This window comes from Eucalyptus grandis, chromosome 7 (assembly GCF_016545825.1).
Source record: "Eucalyptus grandis isolate ANBG69807.140 chromosome 7, ASM1654582v1, whole genome shotgun sequence".
Taxonomy (NCBI): domain Eukaryota; kingdom Viridiplantae; phylum Streptophyta; class Magnoliopsida; order Myrtales; family Myrtaceae; genus Eucalyptus; species Eucalyptus grandis.
In genome coordinates this window covers 16397017-16421477 of record NC_052618.1, presented here as the reverse complement: position 1 = coordinate 16421477, position 24461 = coordinate 16397017, and the positions used below count along the sequence as shown (strand labels likewise).

At 37.9% G+C, this 24461-nt stretch overlaps 1 protein-coding gene across 1 annotated transcript; it reads right to left on the bottom strand.

Annotated features, from left to right (window-relative positions):
* Positions 1–13215: 13215 nt before the first annotated feature.
* On the bottom strand, positions 13216–14580 carry LOC120295899 (omega-hydroxypalmitate O-feruloyl transferase-like). The gene is made up of 2 exons (XM_039317511.1): positions 14173–14580; positions 13216–14109 (listed from the first exon to the last, which is right to left on the bottom strand). The coding sequence occupies exons 1-2, from the start codon at positions 14578–14580 to the stop codon at positions 13216–13218; spliced, it is 1302 nt and encodes a 433-aa protein (XP_039173445.1).
* Positions 14581–24461: the final 9881 nt, after the last annotated feature.

Genomic DNA, 24461 nt, shown 5'->3' with positions numbered 1-24461 from the left:
AAACCCTAGAAAGCATCAATCCTCCATTCCCGTTTGTCTTCTTCGCTAAATCTTCAAAAAGTTGTCATCTTTTCGGGGAAAGTCAAGCAAGGAAACTTCCAAACACCGAGAAAGATGTCATCTTCACGAAAGTCCTCAAGAATCGCAAGGGGGACCACAGAGAATGAGTGAGGGGCCTACGCACTTTGATCTTATGAAGATGAAGTTTCTCCGGATCAGCAACCGAGCCCACAACATTCTCAGCAGCGTCATTCTCCATCATCTAGTCCTCAAGGTGTTGTTCATCGTAGGAAGAAATCATCGAGGAAGCGGACCCGTAAGAGTTCAAAAGCCCGCTTTTATCTACAAGCTATATCGTGCTTTAAAAGGAATTCGTACTCCTTTGAAATATGTTGATGATTTTGTTAAAGAAAAAGGATATAGGAACGAATATATCTTTCGAAAAGAATGGAAAGTTTGGGAATCGCTCGTAAAGGGGTGGCCGAGGAAACCCTTGCGAATATCCCAAGTGATCCTCGTGATGGGGCCAAATCGTAGATGGGAATGATGATGACAATCTGTTCAGTCTATTTCAACCAAAAATGGGTATTGCGGCTGAAATTCAAGGAAAAAGGGAGATTTGTTCAGATCAAAGGAACAAAAGGATCGTACTCGAAATTGTCAAGCGTGGGGTAATAAACCCTAGGAGTGTGGACTTTGATTTTCTGGATGCTGTGAAAGTAAACTTGAGGGAAAAGTTCAGTTATCTTCAACTTGAAAAGTTCTGTTCTGACTCAACTGAGGCTTATGCTGAATTGACCGCTTACTTCTATTCAAATCTTAGCTTTTTAGATGCGAATAGATTTTCCTTCAGTGTCAAAGAACAAGACTATGTTGTGGATATGGATATGCTGGCAGATGTGTTAGAAGTTGAGAGAGGCAGATATCAACCGATTAAAGTTTCCATTGCTCGGGCCACACTTGAATTGGTGAAGGACAGGAGAACAGAAGAGAAGATCACCTACTCAAGGATGAATGCATTCAACATCTTGCTTCACAAGACCGTGATTAATTGCCTTCGGCCGAAATCAACTTCCAAAACTGATGTTTCAAGCTCTGAGGCAAAGTTGATGTATGCCATCCTCTGTGGAAAGAAGTTTTCTCTTCCTCATACTATCATGTTTCATATGTATAGAGCAGTGATGAAGGACAGAGGTCAACTCCCTTACCCAAGCCTTGTTACGAAGGTTATTCAGAGACATCCGAATATTTAGCCTCCGCAAATCTTTTGTGTTCGATCATGCGATCATATGGTGGTAGGACTGAAAATGGTGACCAAAATGCGTCTGAAGGAACTGAGCAAGGAATTGGAGAAATTCAAGGAGAAGACTCCTGCCAAGTCTCATCAACTCTCTTCTGCTGCTAAGAGAAAAGGGAAGGAACCCATGGCTGCTCCATCAAAGAAAAGAAGAGCTCTCCTCGTTGAGGATGAAGATGATGACGATGACATCACCATCTCCGCAATGGCTTTGAAGAACTTAAGTCGTCCTGTTCCAGAGAAAGAATCGGAACAAAAGACGAAAGAAGCAGAGGAGAAGGAAGAAGAAGAAAGAGAAGCAAAGGAGAAGGAAGAAGAAGAAAGAGAAGCAAAGGAGAAGGAAGAAGAAGAAAGAGAAAGAAAGAGCGAGCAAGAAAGAAAGAAGAAAGAAAGAAGGAGAACCCGAGGAAATTTCTTCTCCACCGTAGGCATGGAAACAGGGGGAGATCGGGAGAGAAAGGAGTGACGTCTTCACATCCAGATGCAAGTGAAGGAGTCGCCGCTCGCCCGCAGCACCCGAAGATGTTTATGCATCTCAATTTCCAGAGGAAGGTCATGAAGCTTCATCACCCAACCCGCGAGATTATGCCGATCCACCATCATCTACTTTACTCCATCGAACGAGCGAAGCAAGTACTCGGGACCGATAATGGAGCAGATTTTCGTAGAATTATGGATATTCTCTTGGAGATGAAAGGTCAGATTTATGTCTTGGGATGCGAAGTTCAAAGCTTGAAGAATGAAGGTCAAGCTTCTTCCTGTTCTTTAAATGAAAAGATGCAAGCCCTCTCTATTCAGAATCAAGCCAATGCCAAAAGTGAGGAGGTTGTACAGCTGAAGGAAGACTTTAAGAGGCTGGAAGGCATTGTTCAGTCTATGGAAGATTTCCAGCTTGTTCGCGTTCCCAAGCAATCTTGATTTCATTTCATCCTTTTTAAATGATGACAAAAAGGGGGAGAGATGCTGCTGATTTGATAAAAAAAAAACCTTTCAATCTTTTTAACTGTTTGTTGGATTGTGTTTATCTCATCTGCTTGTTTTTGACAGACTTTGACTTTGTTTTGTGTCCTGGATAAGAACCGCCTAGACTTGGATTTGACTGCTTCTATTTTCAATATTGATATCTTATGAATGGCTTAATCATATATTTGACTAACCTATTTTCTGTGGTTGCAGATTCTAGTGTTATTCTATTAGCCATTTATATGCATATGTGTTTGAGAAATGTTTTGCAGGTCAAAATTATCCAAATCTGCGTAGGAAGGTTTTGTCACCATCAAAAAGGGGGAGATTGTTGGAGAAATCTCGTGAAGAGTTTTGAAGTTGACAAAATGTTTCCGTCGCCTAGTCCGAAGGTCTGCAGACTTTGTTAGTTAAAGTCTCAAGACTTAGGACAGCCGACTCAAGACTCAAAGTCTATCCTCATTGACAGTCTCTAATCCGTTGAAGAAAGGTTATCCCGAACTGGATGTTTTGTTCAGGATTTAACCTTATCATCTGGAGAAGGTCTCGTGGCTGGAGAAGACGTATCAGAATCCTTTGATTGATCAAAGATTGATTCAATGACTGAAGATTCGATGATTGTCTAAATATTATTGGAAGGTTCTGCTTATGGAAACCGAGATTCTGATTGTATGGGCGAACATGATTGATGGGCTATCAACACGTTCCTTTTATAGCTCGAACGATCTTCCTAATTGATTCCGTCCAACGGGTAGATTGGAGGAATTCTTTTGGAAAGTGCCAACGGGTATGATGGCATAAAGGAGTATATAAGGAAGACGTTCTTAGTTGTTTAAGAAGAGTGCGCGATAGAAGAATTCCAAAGTCCGAAGCTCCTATTTGTTTAGATAAATCTCTTGAGCAAATACTTGTATACAAAAGAGAGTCTATATTTGTGAGAGACCTTGAGGAGGTGTGATAGAACATCTACACCGAGGAATCAAGGCAAAGCTTTGCTGTAACTTCTCTTTGATCATAGTGAAATCCAGCCGATGGGGTCAGTGCGGAAGAGTGGACGTAGGCTTGGAATAAGCCGAACCACTATAAATCCTGTGTTTGATTTTCTCTTCCTTACTCTCTCTACATCGATCGTATTTAAATCTGTTGCTTCCGTATTTGAGAAAAATTGTATGTGCGCCTATTCACCCCCCTCTAGGTGTTTATACTAGCAATATGATAACATAGACGAAACATCGAAAATATCAATGAGTATTCCAAAGTCGTAAATAAGGTTATTTTATCGTAAACCTTTACACTCCAAAGTTTAAAAAAAATAACCATGCGCAATTTTTAGTTTTGGCTAATACCACTAAAATTCTAAACTGGCACATCAATGATAAATTTACTATAAACTAATTTTTTGATCAAAACTCAAATTAGTACACTTGTGATAAATTTATCCAAAATTAATTTATTGATCACCAAAAGCTCAAACCGATACATTTATAACAAAATTTGCCTTGAACTAATTTTTTTACTATTAAGAATCATAAACCGGTACATTTGTTATAAATTTACCTTCTATTAAATTAGATTAATACCACGAAAAACTTCAAACTGATGCACATGTGACAAATAGAGAGCAAACCTGAAATCGGCACACCCATGAATTGTCACATGTCATCCAACTTAACAATTTGAATGTAAAATTTAACGAAAACTAACGAATGTAAATTTGTCACAGGCACACCTATTTGGGGTTTCTCATTGTCAAAAAATTAACTTGGGATAAATTTTTCATAGGTGTATCAATTTGGGGTTTTTATCTAAAAAAATTAGTTTTTATTAAATTTATTACGGATATAATAGTTTGGGGTTTTTCGTGGTATTAACCTTTTAGTTCTTATCCTCAGATTCTAGATTAAATTACTTTGATATTACTTCGGAGGAGAAAAAATATTGTCAAAATTACTTTCAGCAGAATGGAGTAAATTATCCGAATGTTCAAGGAAAATGAATAATTTAGAGAACATATTCATAAAAATGATTGTTTGTATCGTTTTGAAAAATTAGTCAATAGAAAATATTTTTATTATTAACAATTTATTAATGATGAAACTATTTCTAATTTATTAAGTGATACAAGTAATTATTTTTAAGAAGGTTTCTAAATTATGAATTTTCCATAAATAAATGCATCCATAGAAATTTCAATCAAGTCGCTGAATTTTGGTTTTACTGCTGGTATTAAACTTTCATTTCTTCACCACCGATGGAAGTTTGAACGGCACTTGACCAAACTTTCCTGTCAGAAGTTGGCTTGACAAAGACGCAGCCAATTTTTCTGGATGTCATTGCCATTACCTTTTTCAACAACTTCCCTTCACACTAGGAAGATTGGACGTAATTGCAAATATACACTCTTCCAAGGGGTTGCTACTAGTGTTAAGATTTGCTTACCCGGGTGTCGAACCATCAAGGTAGGGTTGCCAGGGCCGACTAGGCATCCACTTGGCTGACATTGCATTCGCGGTGGCACTAGAGAGCGGGATCGCGGCGGCAAATTTCGACTTGAAAATGGAGATGATTGAGAATCAAGAAGTTTTCTTAAAAAGTGGTGACAGAGAGAGAGAGAGAGAGGGAGAGTGGACGAATGAACAAAGTGAGAAGTTTGCACTAATTATAGGAGAGAGCATGTGAAACATGGACATGGGAAACGAGTGGAAGGGAGATGTTTGTATTAATTGTAGCAAGGGCATGTGAAACAAGTGGAAGGGAGAAGTCCGTACTATTTGGCGGACTTACTTAAAGGTCGCATTTACTCATTACCATTGAAGATGCAATGGCATAGGGTTGCTTGTCTTTGGTTGATCAACTATGGTAGGAAAAAAAGCACAACAAATATCATAACTTTCGTACAACCCCTACTATAGTACCATGACTATTCCATCAACCACTTAAATGTCAACTTTTGAAATAACGTTGAAATATTGGACCCAAAAAAAAAAGCTGAATTTGGTAATGCGACTTTTTCAATGACAAAGGACACCAAAAGTACCACAACTTGTGCATGGCGCTCCCTTTAGTACCAAAACGTTTTTTTTTTTATCAATTAATTGCCAATTTTTTAAAAATGATATTTTCAGTGCCAATTCCAATCTGTTGGCCAGAAATTTGATGTGGCCTTTTTTTTTTTTTTTTTAAATTTCTCAAGCCGACGTGGCACACCAGAGGGTCCAATCAACATCTAAAGCATAAATGATATCATCTAGTAGCTTTCACAAGTGAATATTTAGTGTCATAAGCTGTAAATAGTGATTGAATGCCAAGTTTTGCTAAAAGTGGTCACTTAAATGCCATTCGTGGTTAAAAATTAATAACTCGTGCTACACAAGTTTTTAAAAATGGATGTGTTGGTTTCACTTTTTTTGTTTCACTTGCACTGCACCAGCACATTGCTAGTGCTTTTGTACTTGCGCTAGCACTAATTCTACACCAACACATAGCTGGTGCAACCACAAAATACACCGGCACTAATTTTGCACCAACAACACATAATATAGATTAGGTGGATGGGGTTGGGTGGGACTATATGACATCGGTTCTGCACAAAAGTATGTGAGATGGCTTTGCTTGTTTGTTTAAGTTTAATTACAATTTTGATTAGTGAGCCATCACAAGGTTTCTCAACTTAGACCATTTCACTAGATCACTGATTATGTCCAGCTTTCTAATAACTCGACAAAAATTCCTCTTTTCACGTCTACCCAATAAGACTAGTTATTGTCTTCCAACCCATATTCCACTTCAGTGATTTATCACTCACAACCCATCTTTCTTGGCCGCTATCTGTTTGCTCAAACAACAACAACCCCAGTCCATCCAACTGATCAGGAATTCTGTCTTTCAACAGAATGAATTCACATCTTCTAGTATGTGCTATGTTTTTAGTTTGATGATCAATGTGACTCAATCGCAAGGCAACGATGACTTGCAGTTTGTACTCAAATTGCAGCAACTTGTTCAACTATGGGAACATCCAAGGCGTGGATTGCCCTTTTTGGGGTGAGAACCAATCCAGCGATTGTGACTACCCAACGCTACAACCTGCTGTGAGGACAACTTTGCCAATATCATGAAACAAGATCACCGAAAATCATGGTATTTCGAATTATTTAACAACACGCCCTGGACTTTTGAATGAACAATAAGCATGCCTACAACAAATCACATAAACAAACTTTCCAATAATCACCAAAGTTAACTTCATCTAATCAAAACACAGAAGAAAGATGAGTGAAAGACACTCTAATTCAGAGTATAAGAAAGCTTTTACTCAAACAGCTTATCAGGACTCTCAGTGAGCTCCCATCCATATTATATTTGCTGAAAACCACTATCAATCTAAGAGCTCAACTTGGCAACCGAGCAAACATTGCAACTAATAGACTTTTTTTTTGTGACCCAGGAACCCTGTATGGCCAGCAACCGGCGAGTAAACTTGGGGGACATGTAAGCTGGAGGACCCACCACCCCCGGCATCCCACTTAAGACCCCAAGCGACCGTGAGGAGATTTGAACTCCTCCCCTTCATGAGGGGAAGAGAGCCCAAACCACCACGGCTACCAAGGTGGCAGTTGCAACTAATAGACTTGATTCCTTACTATCCGAGGAATAAAAAAATGGAAAACATAGCAAGTTCCATGTACTTTGATTAAAGATTTGATCACTGTAGACAAACGCTAATGAAGGCAACACTCATATAACTCAAAATCAATCACAAAAAATCCACATCTTCGATAAAACTAAATCAAACCAGATGAAAGTTAGGGTTAAATAATATAACATTTAGGAAGAACAGGATCATAATTCATGAGTAGTCAAGGCAAGCCCTTGCACACAATAAGAGATATAAAGAAACTGTGGTGATTGGTTAGATTGACAACATCTTCCTCCGACTATAGAGACATAGAACTTGAATCCATAGCCTACAAAGTACAACTACTGGTAAGAGCCGCTATAGATATAAATTCAGCAGCCAGTAAACAGAGAAGAAGGGCCAAACTAGAGCAGATCAAATCTGACACCACTTTTACTACAGAAGACAGATTAGAATCGAACTTTGGCATGAGTGAACAAGATTGATTTTGTGTAATCAGGTGTCATGCTACCACCTCCATATCCAATTTTCAAGAAAAAAATTTGACACAGAGTAAATGAAAACAAAGAGAAACATTATCAAAGTCGAAACAAAACCATTCAACTCAACAACTAACAAAATCAACCCCATTAATGTCTGCATCAACACTTCTCTTCCCTAGGCCAAGACCCTTCGCATCAAGAAACCACTATTGCTGCTACTGCTACACTTCACCTTCTTGATCTCCACTCCCATCTTGTTCAGGCCGATCACAGCTTACCTCCTTTTCTTGCTCCTGATCCCGCACTCACTACACAGAGACTACAAGACCGAAGCATAGATCGATCACAAGTTGTGTCAAAATCAAAATAGTGATGCCAGCTGGAACGCCCCACCCAAGAGGCGTCTTGGAGGTCCTTCAATCAGCGTAGGGCTTCTTATCCTTCGTCGATCCATGCAACAATAGTGAACCAAATCAAGCGATTTCAACCACCTGAACAATGCAAGAATCCCAAGATCTTGACGAGATAAGGTCACACGAAGTCCTGATCAGTGTGACCACTAACCTTTTCACTAGATTCAACATTTGCATCGACTCTCAGTAAGATCTAGCAATTCTTCGAAGCCGGTGAAGTACGACAAACCCTAGTGATCACTGAGAGACGACCCTCGAGTGTCGAGATCAGGACGAAGAAATGATTGCACTGTGAGATCTACTCAACTGTAGTAGCTGGAAGCGAATCTAACCCGAAATGAGGGAGAGAGAGAGACGGTTAATGATGATCGTGAGGAAGCTTAAATGGAATCGACAAGCGCACAGCGAAGCAAGAGAGAGTTGAGATTTCATAGAGAGGGGCAAAATCCATGTGCATTGGATTTTTTATTTTTTTTAACAAATATGCCAACTCAGCTTATTTTTTTAATTATAAAAGCCATGAAATCACTTTCGTTGGAATTTCTTACCGTTGGAACTAAAGTGATTGTTTTTCTTCAATTTGGGAGTTAAGTGAGTCGACGAAAATTTTTGACACTAAAGAGAGTGACATACACAAGTTTTGGTATTTCCAGTGTCTTTTTGTCCATCACCTAAGTGTTGGAAAATCTGACATGATATTAAAATTTATAACACTTGTGTTGTACATTTTTAAAAAGTTGTAGCACTCAAATCATTGCTTGAAAAGCTATGTCACTAAAGTGAATGACTTTTAAAAATTCCGGTATCTAAATGATCAATTGACAAGTTATGACGCTTGTGGTGTCATTTTTCCACTTTGGTGTTATGTGGAACTTTCTTAGGCATACATGTATGGCTTTTCTATGGTGGATATTTAAGGTGGATTATTTAAAAATAAAAATAAAAACTTTTAAAAATATACATGGTATTAGAGCATGGGATCTCGAGTTGAAATATTTCCAAGCCCTTATTTATCTTCCTTATTACAAATTTGCATGCTTAGTGATAGGCCAAAATCCAACATATACATGAGAGGGTGATGTAGAACAACATGCAAATGTCTTTATGGAAACGTTGGAGCATTATAAGAGCGGGCAATCCCACAAATCAAAGAGGATTGCGTGATCTTCCAGATTACAAATTAATTACAATATTTGATCCACACGTTTCCCTTAATTTGTTATTAGATTTCAGATATTCTGGTTTATCAATATCTTTTCCTTAATTTGTTATTAGATTTCAGATTTTCTGGTTTATCAATGTCTTTTTAATTTTGTTATTAGATTTCAGTTATTTGGTTATTTTCTAGATGATGACCTCCTTATAAAAGGCGCCTAAGATATTGTAATCAGCACTTCATTATTCAAAATAAACACTATCTTTTGGAATTCTTTCCAAGCGTAACTTTCTCTGCGTCATTTGGTATCAAAGCAGGTTTCTCCTGTGACGATGGCTAATAATGTTAATGACACTCTCCCCGTAGCTGAAGGCCGTAGAAATGAGCCTATTACACGGGATGAGTTCAACCAATTTGCGGAGCAAACCGAACGGAGGTTTCAAGAATTACTTGTTGCCATCCGGCGTTTGTCTACCAACCCCATACCTGGTAATCTTCTAGCTGAACATGCTCAGGTAATTCGAGACTCGAAAGCAACTATGGAACGTGGGGCAAATCCCCGACAGAGGCGACAAGCCTATGTCAAGGACTTTGAAGGAGAAGAAGAGTTCCTGGATTGGCCTGTTTGTGGAGGCCACTGGAACCAGGGATATTGACGAGACCCCAAGCAATATCAACTTAAGGTTGACCTTCCGACCTTTAATGACAATTTGAATATTAAAGACTTTTTGGATTGGCTTTAGGAAGTTGAGAAATTCTTCGATGCCATGGAGATTGAAGAGGATTGCCAAGTAAAATTGGTGGCATACAAATTGAAGGGGGCGGCGCCCCGCGTGGTGGGAGCAAACACAACCGACCCGACGTCGACAAGGAAAAGCTCCCATCTGAACATGGAATCGGATGAAGGAAATGTTGAAGGTTCAGTTCCTCCCAACCAATTATGAAAAATTATTATTTCAACAATTTCAGAATTGTAAGCAGCTAAGCTGATCAGTCCAAGCTTACATGAAGGAATTTCTCCGACTTTCCGCCCGTAACAACCTGGCTGAGTTGGAGGCACAACAGACCGCCATGTACATTAATGGTTTGCGACTTAATCTTCAAGACCGTGTTTCACAACATCGTTTGTTCTCCATTGAGGATGCTCAAGAGATGGCCCGAAAGGTTGAGATGCAAATAGAGAAAACTAGCCCCATTAATCGGGCTAACAATTATTCCGCTCGAGGATCATCTGGAAAAGGGAGACAACTAGATGTTTCAGAATCCTCCAACCAGCAAACCAACACTATGAACAGAACTCCGGGAAGTATTACTGGGGTGCGCAAGGAACCAGTCGTTGCAAACAACCATAATGCCAATCAGAATGCCCAGAACCCGTACGCTAAGCCACCACCAATCAAATGCTACAAGTGTAACGAATTGGGACATCGTTCTAGTGATTGTCCACAGCGAAAGATGGCCAATGTTGTCGAGCACGACGATGACACATACGAAGATGACTGGATTGATGAGGAAGAAGTGGAAGATGAGGAGGGCGGGCATGTCAATTGCGTTATTAGGAGATTATTACTTGCTCCATGAAGAGAAGACACGCATCGTAATAGTCTTTTTCGTGCCTGTTGTACTGTCTATGGCAAAGTTTGCGATGTCATCATCAACAGTGGAAGTTGTGAGAACATAGTGTCCAAGGCTTTGGTGGACCATTTACAACTAAAGATGGAGTTACATCCCTCCCCTTATACAATCAAGTGAATTCGTAAAGGGGCCAAACTGAAGGTGACATAGGTATGTGATTTACCTATTTCAATTGGAAAGTCCTATAAGAAGCAAAATGCAGGAATTATGCTAAATGTCCGTAAACATGAGGTCATCTACGGGCGAACGCCACAACATACACTAGATTTCGTGCCTTCGCCCAAAGTCTCAGGATATAGTAATGCAGCTGAAAACTTAGCAACAAAATTACAAGAGATACAAGAGGGGGTGAAGCAACAACTAGAAGCTTCCACTACTGTTTACAAAGCTGCTGCAGATAAACATCGTCACCTCAAGGTATTTGTTAAGGGTGATGAAGTGATGGTCTACCTTCGCAAGGAACGCTTTCTGATTGGTACATATAAGAAGCTGAAGCACAAGAAAGTTGGTCCCTATCGAATTGTGAAGGAAATCAATGACAATGCCTATGTTGTTGATCTTCCTGGTGACCTCAACATCTCCCCGACATTCAATGTAGCGGATCTACTTGAGTATCATCCTCCATATACTCCTATTTATCCTAATCATAACTCGAGGTCGAGTTTTTTTGAAGTGGAGGAGACTGATGTAGAACAACATGCAAATGCCTTTATGGAAACATTGGACCGTCATAAGAGCAGGCAGTCCCACAAATCAAAGAGGATTGCGTGATCTTCGAGATTACAAATTGGTTACAATATTTGATCCACGCGTTTCCCTTAATTTGTTATTAGATTTCAGATATTCTAGTTTATCAATATATTTTCCTTAATTTGTTATTAGATTTTGGATTTTCTGGTTTATCAATATATTTTTAATTTTGTTATTAGATTTCAGTTATTTGGTTATTTTCTAAATGGCGACCTACTTATAAAAGGCACCTAAGATATTGTAATCGACACTTCATTATTCAAAATAAACACTATCTTTTGGAATTCTTTCCAAGCGTAACTTTCTCTGCATCAGAGGGAATGTTAGAATAGTTAAATATTGAATTGGACATTTATATAATAGTTTAGTTTAAGTCTTTACAATAGTTAATAGTGGTTTCGTAAAATTTTATAATTGCTCCATGCCACAATATCATCATTTCCCCAAAGGACTGATCGAATTCCAATGAAAGTGCATCCATTTAAAAAATTAGAGATCTTACATTGATTGATCAAGAGACAGTTTTATGACCTTTGATAGTACACTAAATTTCAATGATCGCCGGTAAAACTCACCCATTCTAAAAGGAGTTTTTATTAGTAAAATGGCAGCTAGCTAGAGAGAACAGGAGTATCCATTAGAAATTAACTCGGACACTTGCCCATGCGGGTTTATTTTTCCAGAAATATTGAAAAATTTTATTTGTTAAAATTGTTTTTCTAGTCTTGCACCATCGCTCTCTATAACAGTAATGTATTTATAGAATTTTTTTAGAAAGTGACAATAATCATGAAGTTGAATAAGCATAAGGAAATATCACATGAATGCAATGCATATCACTTGGTTAATAATTGAACTTTATGGATTCATTTGCCTTATGAATTTACTTTACCGTTATCAAATATTTCTTCTTATTTTAAAGGATTGGATTATCATAGGCTATTTTTATCTAATTCAACTCGAGTTTTTCAGTCACTTTTTAAAGTAATTATTATCTTCCAAGAAACATTACTCCGATATTGCATTTTACTACGTGTTGTATTGGATGGAACCGAAATAATTGTACTCTCTATAGTGAATGGTATTATCAATTTTTCCACTCTATATCAACTACTGAATACATTAGTAGATATTTTCTGTATACATACCACATAACATTTCATGCACAACAAAGCCAATCATACGTAGATAGACACATTATTTTCTGATTCTCATAAAGAAAATTCTACTAAAATAATGCACTATTTGCACTTTATGTATAGTATCGAATTCTTGGTTGTAGGGTTCCTATGTTGTTGCCACGTCGTCGTCAGTGCTCTAGATACACAACCTTGAATTCAATAGGTACATTGCATGAAGAAAGAGAAAACCCATCAATACTCTTCCAAATCTATATATATATATATATAGTGGCTAAAAAATGTGCTTACAAAAATAATGTGACACAATGGACTGTTGTATAAATAAGGCATAGCAAAATCTCGAGAGAATTGGCCTTGTCACATAATGAATCGATTATTTCATAAAGGAAAAATAGAACATAAACCGCCCATGTGTTAAAATAATTCTATGCGAGTGGTCTCGTATGGCCTTAAACTACTCACTCTGTCCAATCAATTATGTGCGAGACCTCTGGCTTTTGCACCACTAGTATATACTATAATTGCCCTTTCATAATTTAACATTTGAATCAATAACATTCCCTTTTTTAGGAAAGTACATCACAATATTGATGGAAGCATCTCAAATAATACAACAGGCTTAAGCATCCCAACACAGTGACATGCACTGTCTTATTCTACTTGAAAACTAGAGGTGCAGAAACTAGACTCCACACATCTAACAAACCACACTTATAGTCCTCAATTCCATGGATGAGACTAGTACTTATTCATCAGTGCAAGCTCAGACTGAATCAACTCTGAAAAAACATCCATGGCATCACGAGGAAGCCCCAGAGACACAACCAAGTTGTCGGTCTCCCCGCTTTGGGAAGCGACCAAGACGAGGTTGTGGGGGACCGTGGTCGGCGCCACCTGGAACGGCCTCCCGAACCCGAAATCCGTCTCGTAGAAAGGGAGCCGACTCCACTTGCTGATGCAGCAAGTGTTACCCTTGTAGTCGACCACGACACTGTTCAGCTCGACGTGGTCTATGGCCGACTGTATGTAACTCTCGGTGACGCATCGGAGCGCCTCTTGCACGGTCCGGACAGCGAACAAGAAGGGCTTGCGGGTCAATTCGCCCGCACTGCACTCGGCGCATGACCAAGCAATGCCGTTCCCAAAGTAGCCGCTTGGTAACGGTGGGTCGAACTTGGGCCGACCATTGACCGCGGTGAGAAGCTTTGTTGTCTCGTGAGGATCCATTCCGAGAGCTTTGGTTCGCGCAACCCACACGAGCGCGGATATGACTTCGAAGCTCGTAGGGACTATGGTAGAGCCATCGTGGGTTGTGATTGTTGACACTTTCTTGAGTTGAATGAGAGTGTGTGGTTCGAAGTGGAATGATCTGTAAACATGGGGCTTGGTTTGGGGGTCGATTGTCCTTTCAGATGGCTGATCTATCGGAGCATACTCATGGTGGGGGAGATCGACACGTGGAGGTCGCCTCGGGCACAACACCGATCGATCGAGAAAGGGAAGAATTGATGGCGACCTGCCTCGAGCCACATCACTCCAGCAAGTTAGGAAGTCCGCAAGGGCTTTACCATCGACGAGGACATGATTCATCACGATGTCGACGGTGATCCCTCCGCACTTGAATGTCGTCACCTGGATTATACATACACTATAAGCGGGTGTTTACATCAGAAAACGAATCTCTGGAAACATTACCTGCACGGTGAGCAAAGGTTCTTCCACTATGGTTTGGGCTCCGTCGCTATGCTTCACAAGTTTTCGCAGTGTCCCAGGATTGATGACGCTAATATCGCCTAGCATCCCGATGTCCTCGTCCGACATCGCTTCGACGAACAAGACACCTTCCCCAGTGCATGTCGCTGCCATCTTCCCATCACTGCCCATGACAAGTCTGCTTGCGAATGGATAGAAGTCGACCAATACCTCAGCCAGCGACGCTCTGATCGTCTCGGTCGCAGTGGAACAGCTTCCCCTCCCTTCTCCTTTGAAGGCGAACACGATCTCGATCATGTGAGGGTAGGTCTGGTCGAGGTTAGAAAGAACGTAGAGCCCCCCGGACGTTTCCCTCGCCGGAGAAACGATGACCGCATCCGTGATATTCATGACGAGTTCTCGCGTAGCTCCGATGTTCGTTGGCTTCTCATTTCCTGCTTCCTTGCACGAGTTAAGTTTAATTATTTGGGGGCTTTGGTGAAAACAGGGGTAGTTTATATATATTTTATCAATTCTATATCCCTTTTAGTTTGGACTAGAAGGAGATTTAGAGACAAGGCTCAAATCTGGAAAATAGCTGTTGGAATTTTCTTGTTACAATGCATCCGCTTGTTGTACAATTTGCTGGTTAATGCAAACAACTTCGACAAAAGCAATATCTACATGTCTCAAGCTATGGAGCTATTTGGTCATACGGATTAGTTTAAAATCTTTTTCCCATTTTTCTGCGTTATCTTATAAAAATGACAGCGACATTTTGACTACGAGTTTCTTTCACAAGTCCATGCAATTGGTTGGATTTGTGGAGGAATCTAATGTCGATTGTTTCTAGGTGCAAAGTTTCACCTATTTCGTTTGTAAAAACATAATTAGTGAACCAATGACACTTTTTGGTCAACGAAAATATTATACATAAAATTAGAAAAGTGAATTCATAAATCTAAGAAGATGAAAACACTTTTCATAATTGTTCATCTTTAATTTTTAATTTTTTATTTTTCTTTTATTTAAAAAATCAAATTTTTAATTTTTAAAATTTTCTTTTATTTTTTCTTTTTTTTCCTTTCTTCTTCGCCAATCATTGGGCCTCAGTAGCTGGCCACAAGTGCAGGCCAATAAGGTTAGCCTCAGACAAGGCTTGAGCTTGCCAATGGTGTCGGTGGCTTGTTGTAGTCGTCATCGAGGCTTGGCCACTAGTGAAGGAGGAAGAAGGAAAGAGAAAGAAAAAATAAAAACATATTAAAAAATTACTTTTTTTCATGAGATTGAAATCATTTTCCAGATGAGATCCAAATATTAAAAACAATTTTGATCACACATTACCAAATAAAGGAAAATCAACCATTTTCCTGAAAAATAATATTTTGAAAAGTGTTTTCCTTTTTCATGAAATTTTCTCCCAAACAAACACACTCTTAGTTTGAATTATATTAGTTAAGCGATATGTTAATTGAGATTAGGGTTCTTTGTCTAGACTTATCAAAAGTCAAAAATAACTTTCTTAACTTTCCAGTCAAATCAAAAATAAAAATATTCAATTTTAAAAGATTATGCAAAAATTATATATGAATATTCGTGTCAATAATTATCTATTATTTCTTAATTGCATACAAACTATTCTAAGTTAGAGTCATTTGTATAAGCCAAAGGCGTCAATCCCCGTGGCTTGCAAGTACTCCATGGGCTTCCAAGTAATTGAAAGTGTACTCCTTGATTATAACAAAAAAAATATCGGTATCTTTTTGACAAAAATTTTCACTAATAAGCATCACATGACTTAAAATATAATATTAATTTGTCTATATATTTACAAATTTTCACTTTCTAATTACATTGGCGCACAAAAAGTTTCTTCACAAGGAAAGTCAATATACTAACACGTATTCAAGATATAATTTTGACAAGTGGATTTTCTTAAATAATGGATATTTTTCTTTCATGGCTGCAAGTATGAAAAATGTCATACGTCAATGATGTTGTTAATTGAAACTCTACGTATATTTTCTTTTGCAATAAAGATGTTTAAACTTTTTACATTAAACATAAAAAAAAAATTATATTGTTGTCCCAAATAAGTGTCTTTTCATTTTTATTTTTTATTGACTCATAATTTTTCTAATTTAAAAATCCCACTTAGCCGGCTAAAACATATGTATTCACCATCACCCATATGAATATATTCAGATTCATAAGTATCTACCAGTCAATCCGGTCAGATACAAGATACACAATGTTCACACTACGTACCGTCCTTGCTTTCATGCTCAAATGTTTGTTCGAGAACTTTGGAACCCACCCGTGGATAACATTGCCAAAAAGAAAAAAAATCAGTGAATTATACCAAAGTCATAAATAAGGTTATTTTATCCTAAACCTTTTCATTCTATAAGTTTGAAAAAATTAACCACATGCAACTTTTATTGTCCATCCATACTAATCATTTAGATATAATATTGGAGGAGAAAAAGTTCGTCAAATCACTTGAATCAAAATGGGAGTAAATTTCACGAGATAGTTATTCAAAAAATGAATAATTTTCAAAAAATTAATAATTGATTATATCGGTTTGAAAAATTAGTCAAAATTTTTTCATTATTAAAAGCAATCTATATCTAGACATTTTCATTAATAATGAAAATATTTTTTGTTCATTTATTTTTATAATCAATACAAGCTATCATAGTTTTCTCAACTGTGGATTTATAACAAAATAAACACAATCATAGACTTTGCAATCAAGTTGCTGAACTTTGATTCTTTTTGTCAGCGCTAAACTTTTTATTATTCATAGTCAATGGCACTTTTAACGGGATTTGACCAACTTTTCAGCCAAACGCTAACTTAAGACACATAACCTTTGGATGTACCATCATCATTACCTTTTTCAATGATCTTTCTATTACATTGGGAAGATAAATCGTAGTTAAAACACTCTTAGAATGGGTTGCTATTAGTATTAAGATTTGATTTACCTGGGTGCCAGGTTGCTGGGGTTGGGTGGCTGGGGCTGACCAGGCATCCATTTGGCCAACATGGAGAAGTGCGACAAGGCATTTACGGTGGTGCTCCGAAGTGAGACTACGGTGGCGAATTTCGACTTCGAAGAGGAGAGGTTGGATGGGAAGGAGGTAATGGAGATGCCACAGCTCATTAGCGCTTTGGCGGCCATTCTGAAAATGGGGGGATTGAGAAATTCTCTCAGAATGGGAGGAGGGAAGGGGAGAGGGACAGAGTGAAGTGGAAGTGAGAAGTTTGCACTATTTGTAGCAGATAAAAAGTGAAACACGGACATATTGGTCATTATGAATAGGTTGTCATTGGCTCATTACCCATGGCTATGGCAATGGAAGTGGGCCACGTGTCTTTAGTCAATCTCATCTTGAAGGAGACTGTTAGAATATTTAATTCATTAAACAATTTATCCATCTAACAATTTAAACTTTTAAAATATTTGACAAACCTATCACAAAATATTTGTCACCACATCATGCTTTACCTTGAGGATTTATGGAATTCCAATCAAAGTGCATCCATTCGGAAGAAATAAAATAAAAGTTTTATGTTAAATAACCAACAAAAAGCCCCATTACCTCATTTGAGATTATGCTAAAATTTAATTATCATTGGTGAAATCCAGCTATTCTAGATAGAGCTAAGATGCATTTAGTTAATCACACTACACAGGAATGATGCAATGTCAAAAGTAAACCACAAATTTCTGTCCTAGACTTACTGGGAAATGAACAAACTCATAATTTCACTTCTTCCTTCTCTTTACAATCGACATGCATTCGGGAATTAGGGTTTGTAAAAAAGCTGCATCAGATGGTACGGTAGCCCAAAATAGCTATCGATTGGTCGATAGGGTGAATGACATCTGACCTAAAAAAGAAAAGACAAGGCGAATAATCAAAGTTGTGGGCCCCATCTAAAATTTTGGATTATTGACAAAAATCACGTGAATTGCAATTTCCATGGGGGTAAGTCCTTCGTTTTTGTTTTTTTTTTTCTGCTACAATTTTTGTGGAGAAAATATTGAGGACAAAATATATGCCACGTCTTTTTTAATATAGACCATTTACTTATCGCCACATGTCCAAGTTGGGCTCACTTTCAGATTTCTTCTCTCCTCCGTTATCCCCTCTCTCTTCCATCTCATTTCTTCTCCTTCCGTACACCCCTCACCATATATGGAGCTGTCCAAACTTGACGCAATCCACTTCCAGCCGCTTTAGATCTTGCCACGACCGGCTCATCCATGGCCGTGACTGTGAAGTAAAGATCCGGACGGCCATGGGAAGCCACGGTAGGCAGCTACTGCGAGCTTAAAAATCCATAGGAAAGATAGAGGAACCAGATCTAAGCCCACCGTAACCTCATCCTAGAGCCCACCGTTGAGCCATAGCCACCGCGCCCACCGGCGACCAACTTCCCTCTGCCTTCCATATCTGAAGTCTCTCCTCCAAGTGACTATCTGGCTAGGAGGGAGTCTATGGCCTTCAAAGAAGAAAATGGACTTGGTGAGAGCATCTCGGCAGTTGTAGCGAAGCAAGGATGGTGGTCCTTCAATGGGAACTGGCATTTCAGAGAAACAGAAGCAGAGTGAAAGTGTATTTTCAACTCGGCAAATCTGTTAGAACGAATATGACGATCAGTGAATGGTCTATTTTAAATACAACGTGGCAACTAAGTTAAACGCGTTCCAATAGACTATTTTCAACTTTTCAGCAGAATCAACAGATAACACTTGTTCTTTTATTGTCTTCGCTCTTTGAGCACAACAAATACACACGTAGACGTTGCAAATTTAGGCACAAGCATAGAACACAACTGCAAATGTCATAGATAATGAATTTTGCGGTTGAAGATAACCTCCAATTGAAAATGGGTTCACTCATTTTACCATTATATTGTCTGCCGAGAATGGACTTATTGGGTTGGGATTGAGGGCATCATGTAACTCCTTCAGATTCAATTTTATGGCTGGCCCATCGTGATAGAGCTGTGGAGTTTGAAAGAGGAAAGTAATATCAAAACAGAGAGATTTTGTACTCTATTAATAGCATAGATATAATTTATACTATATCTTTGTAAGCCCTAAACTCCTATTGTATATGGATTAATATATGTTGTAGTTTTAACTTATAGCTTTATAACTAATAGTGATAATAAAGAGCTGGTTAAGTGCAGTACCATAGTTTTCCCTTTCTGATTTTGAATGGGTTTTCCACGTAAAAATGTGTGTGTCTTCTTCTCTATATTTCTCTTCAACATTTCGCGTATGATATCAAAGCCTCATTTAGTGAAATAGTGGAGCGATGAAGATGGACGAATGGAAGGTGAAGATCGATCGGTTTCATGGCAAGGACATTGGTTTATGGAAGATGCAGATCGAGCATCTCTTGAGCATTTGCTATATTAGAGGGGCTTGCATTAGCCTCTGTCAGAAAAGAAATCAGGTTCGATCAAGCAAGAAGACTGGGAATTGTTAGATCGGCAAGCCCTAAGTGTGATTTTTCTTACTTTGGTGCAAATGTTGCCTTCAACATCGCCAATGAGAAGCAACGACAAATTTGATGAGGGCTTTGTCCAACATGTATGAGAAGCCCTTTGAATCAACCAAGGTATATTTGATGCATTGGGTTTATATCTAAAGATGGACGAAGGTGCTTCTATGACAAATTACATCGACGAATTCAAGAAAATCACTATTAAAATGAGTTTACTAGCAATCATATTAAGGGGATGAGGTAAAAGCTTTGATATTCTTTTCTTCTCTACCTGAAAGTTGGAGTGCTATTGTGACTGTGATAAGCACCTCCTTTGGTTAAAAAACATAAAGTTTCGAGAGAACGAGATTGCACCTTAGCAAGGATTTTCATAGAAGAGAATCGAACGAATATTCAAGGGGTGACTTAAGTAGTAAAGGTAGAGGGAGAAGCAACCAATGAGGTCATAAATAGAACTACGGTAGATTGAATTCCACAGGGAGAAGAAAGTCAATACCCCATGGTGAAATAATTTACTAGAATTGTGGTAAGAAGGGCCATATAAAACAAGATTGTAGAGCCCCAAAAAAGAAAATTTGGTATCGAAATCAATAGGAGAAATTTGTTAATGCAACCTTTAAAAAGACACTTGCCCATGATGCTTAACATTGATTGCCAATAGTCCAATTGAGTCTCAGATTCTAGACTCAGGTGCATCATTTCAATCAACCTCATGCAAGGGATAAATGTATAATTTTGTTGCCACAAACTTTGGAAAGGTTTATCTTGCTGATGATGAAACTTTGGATACTGTGGACAAATGAAATGTCAACATAAAGATTGTGAACGAGTATCAATGGGAGTTGGAAAATATCAAATTTGTTCTTGGCCTTAAGACAAATCTGATCTCTACTGTTCAATTAGACAACAGAAGATACACATTTTTGGGGACTGCTCGGGGAAGATTTTTAAATGCCTTACGGTTTTAGCACAAATAACAATGTTGGGAACATTATAGATGACTGAAAGTAGCAGAGCAATAGTAGGACTTGTTGAATTAGAAGCTAGTTCCAAACTGTTGCGGCGCATGCTCGAACAGATGAGCAAAAAAGGGATGATGGTGTTAGCATCAAACAGAAAACCGTCTAATTTGAAGTACATAAATATCGGTCCATGTGAAGATCGTCTTCTGGTAAGTAAAAATACGTCAGTATTTTGAAAATTGAAAGAAAGCCAAGAAAAGGAAGATGAGAGAGATGGTACATACAAATGTTCAGATGGCCAGCCCCTATGCATTCCCTTAGAGGGTCATGCTATTACGTCATATTCATTGAAAACTCAACTAGAAATGTATGTGTTATTTTCTGAAAAATAAAATTGATGTGTTTGCTACTTAGTCGAAAATGAGATTGGCCTGAATATTAAATTTCAAAAGTTCAACAATGGTAGTGAGTATGATAATGAGAAGTACATGTAGTTTTGTGTAAGAATTGAATTAGGATGACAAGAATAGTCCCCAACATATCATGGTAAACAAAGTTGTTGAAAGGACGAATAGAACTTTGAATTACTACAAGAAATATGAGTATGCACGTAGGATTATCAAAAAAACGAAAAAAAAAAATGTAGGATTATCCAAAACATTATGGGCAAATGTAATTACAGCAACAGATTAGAACTGTTCATTCGCTTACACGGTTGTTCAAGCTACCAATTTCTTGAGTGCAATTTGTCAAACGTGTGGTCCTTTTGTTTTTCGGTCAAAGTGTGGTCCAAGTTTGGATACTTAATTATTCATGTATTTTCTTGATATGTCTACTTGTGATGTAGGGCCTAAGTGGGTGCTTATTGACACGTGAAGTCTGTTGGATGCTTTAGTTCTCCTAAGTGCTATATGATATCAAGTGGATATAGAAGTGTTATTTGAGTAGCGATGTCGATATTTAGAATTCCAAGACCTGCATATCCAAAATATATTGACCTTCAATCATTGCTATGTCAAATTTTGCGCTTAATTTATTATTTCCTTTTCCTTTTTCTTTTTTTTTTGTGTTTTGATTGTCTGACGTGAAAGTAAAAAAGGAAAAGGTTTCGTTTTCCTGTTTGGTTATCTTGAGGAAGCATCAAAAAACAAAAAAATCTTTTGTATGCATTTCTTATTTTAAATAAATAGAAAAACTGAAAATTTCGTGCATTTTTTAATGATGGTTCAATTGTATGTTGGGATGAACATTGCTTTTTACACTGACAATGTTTCGTGGTTCATGGATTGCACGTAAATTTATATGATAGTGCATATTGGAAACTGCTTATTGTGTATTTGCATATCTAGAAAATTGATATCTACGTATCTAATTGTATTCCCATTTACATGTCTAGTATTTTGCATATCTTGCATGTTGGGGTAGGACTTCGCATTATATTTGTGTCACGACTATTATCATGTTAGAATAATTAGGATGGATTTTGCATGAATAACTGTTTTAGTACACATCTAGGATAACTAAATTGCATTGTTTAAACTGCCATATTCACACGTGACAGAACCTTGAGCTGTGTTGGGCAAAAATTATAACCTTGTTATTACCTACGCCTAGGACCGGACTAGATTACACCAAACTAAGCGGTTCTAAGCAGTTTCTAATTTTAAGTGCAAAATCAAACCACCCAGATCAGACCAAACTACTATGTTATGTCTTTTAAATTTTTCCTTTCCTTGTAAAAAGTAAAAAGAATAAAAGAATGGAATTGCCAATACCCTAAATCAGATTGGGACAAACCAATCCAATTCCGATTCCAGTTTTAGTAACGAACCCAACCCGAAAACCAATCACCCCTAAGTATGCCTCGGGATTTAAACCCCGTGAGCAGTAAATGGAAAGTCTAAAAGTACACAAATAGGCTTAGACGAATGTATCAAAAGGAAGTGAATATGCAATTGTGATATGCTATGTTATTCAATAGAATAAATAAAGTGTTTTCCTGAAATGAACCTTAAACATGGAAATTGAATTTAAAATAATGCAATCTAAAATGCGATGCAATACTAAGAGAATGAATCGATTGGTATAATATGAATATTCAAATTCCCTAGATGCACTCCTAGACATATTTTTGTGATTTTTTTAATGAAGATGCAATCTAAAATTACTAGCATGCAAGATATGATATATATATATATACATATATACATATGTATATATGTATATACATATATACATATGTATATATGTATATACATATATACATATGTATATATGTATATACATATATACATATATTTTTTCATTTTATGACATGTGATTGTGGAAAGAAACGTGCGAATATGGATATTAAATAATGCACGCTAGATATCCTAGATCTGCACTAATACAATTATTCATGCAAAATACATCCTAATTATTCTAACATGGCAATAGTCATGGCACAAATATAATGCGAAATCCTATCCCAATATGCAAGATATGCAAAATCCTAGACATGTACAACTGGGATTACATTTAGATACGTAGACATAAATTTTCTAGATATGGACGTATGGACCCCTCAAGTGCCTTAACTTTGGCGAAGGACACTTAAGTGCCATAACTTACAAAATGTACACTTAAGTGCCAAAATCAGAGTAAATGGATCACTTGAATGCCAATCCGGCAAAAATCCGGCCAAAATGTCGACGTGGCATTTTCCGGTGAACCGAGCCCAAAATGACGCCGTTTTGCATGTCGACGTGGCCAAAACGGCGTCGTTTTGAGCTGACGTGGTAAAAATAAAATAAAATAATTAAATTTAAAATTAAATTTAGTTGAAATATTTTTTTAAAAAAGGTGGTGAGGCGGCTGAGAGATTAGCCTTCACCGCCGCCGAGAAGGGCCGGCGAGGGCGGGGGAGGGTCGACCGGGGTCGCCGGGCCCGACGGGGTTGGCGACCCCGGCCGAGTGGCGGCGAGGCTTGCAAGCCCTCGCCCTAGATTGGGGCGAGGGTCGGTGGCCCTCGCCGTTGGCTGGCCGGGGTCGCCGGCCCCTAGCCAGTGGGCCCGATGACCCGCCGACACTCCCCCACTGCCGCAGGCCCTTCCGGCGGTGGCACTGAGGGCTAATCCCTCCCGCTTCCCCCTTTCTTTTTTTTTTTTAAATTTTAAATTATTAATTTTTTAATATTTTAACTATATTTAATTTTAAAATTATTATTTTTAAATATTTTAACTAAATTTAATTTTAAATTTAAGTTAATTATTTTTTTATTTTTTACCATGTCATTTTGCACGCTTCGCCGGAAAAATGCCACGTCAAGCTTTTTGGCCGGATTTTGGCAAGTGGCACTCAAGTGATCCGTTTTTCTTCGAATGTGGCACTTAAGTGTACATTTCGTAGTTATGGCACTTAAGTGTCCCTTTGGCCAAAGTTATGGCACTTCAAGTGTTCTTTTACCCGTAAATATACAAGAGGCAGATTCCAATATGCACAGTATCTAATAAAGAAACATGCAATCCATGAACCAAGAAACATTGTCAATGTAAAAGGCAATGTTCATCCTATCATGCAATTGAACAATCATGAGCAAATGACATGCAAGAAAGCACTTTTATGTTCAGTTTTTCTATTTTTTTTTAAATAAAAGAAAGATGCATGCAAAAGAGTACTTACTTTTATCACATGAAATGTATCCTAATGACAGCCAAACAGGATAAACGAAACCCTCTTTTTTTTCCTACTTTCACCTCAGACAATCAAAACAGGAGGAAAAAAAAAATTAAGTGCAAAATTAGGCACAGCAATGATTGAC

Excerpts from the sequence above, each read along its gene's own strand:
- LOC120295899 (XM_039317511.1), bottom strand. The coding sequence starts at position 14,580 with ATGAATATCACGGATGCGGTCATCGTTTCTCCGGCGAGGGAAACGTCC. Across the intron at positions 14,110-14,172 it reads AACCTTTGCTCACCGTGCAG|GTGACGACATTCAAGTGCGG; the intron begins GTAATGTTTCCA and ends TGTATAATCCAG.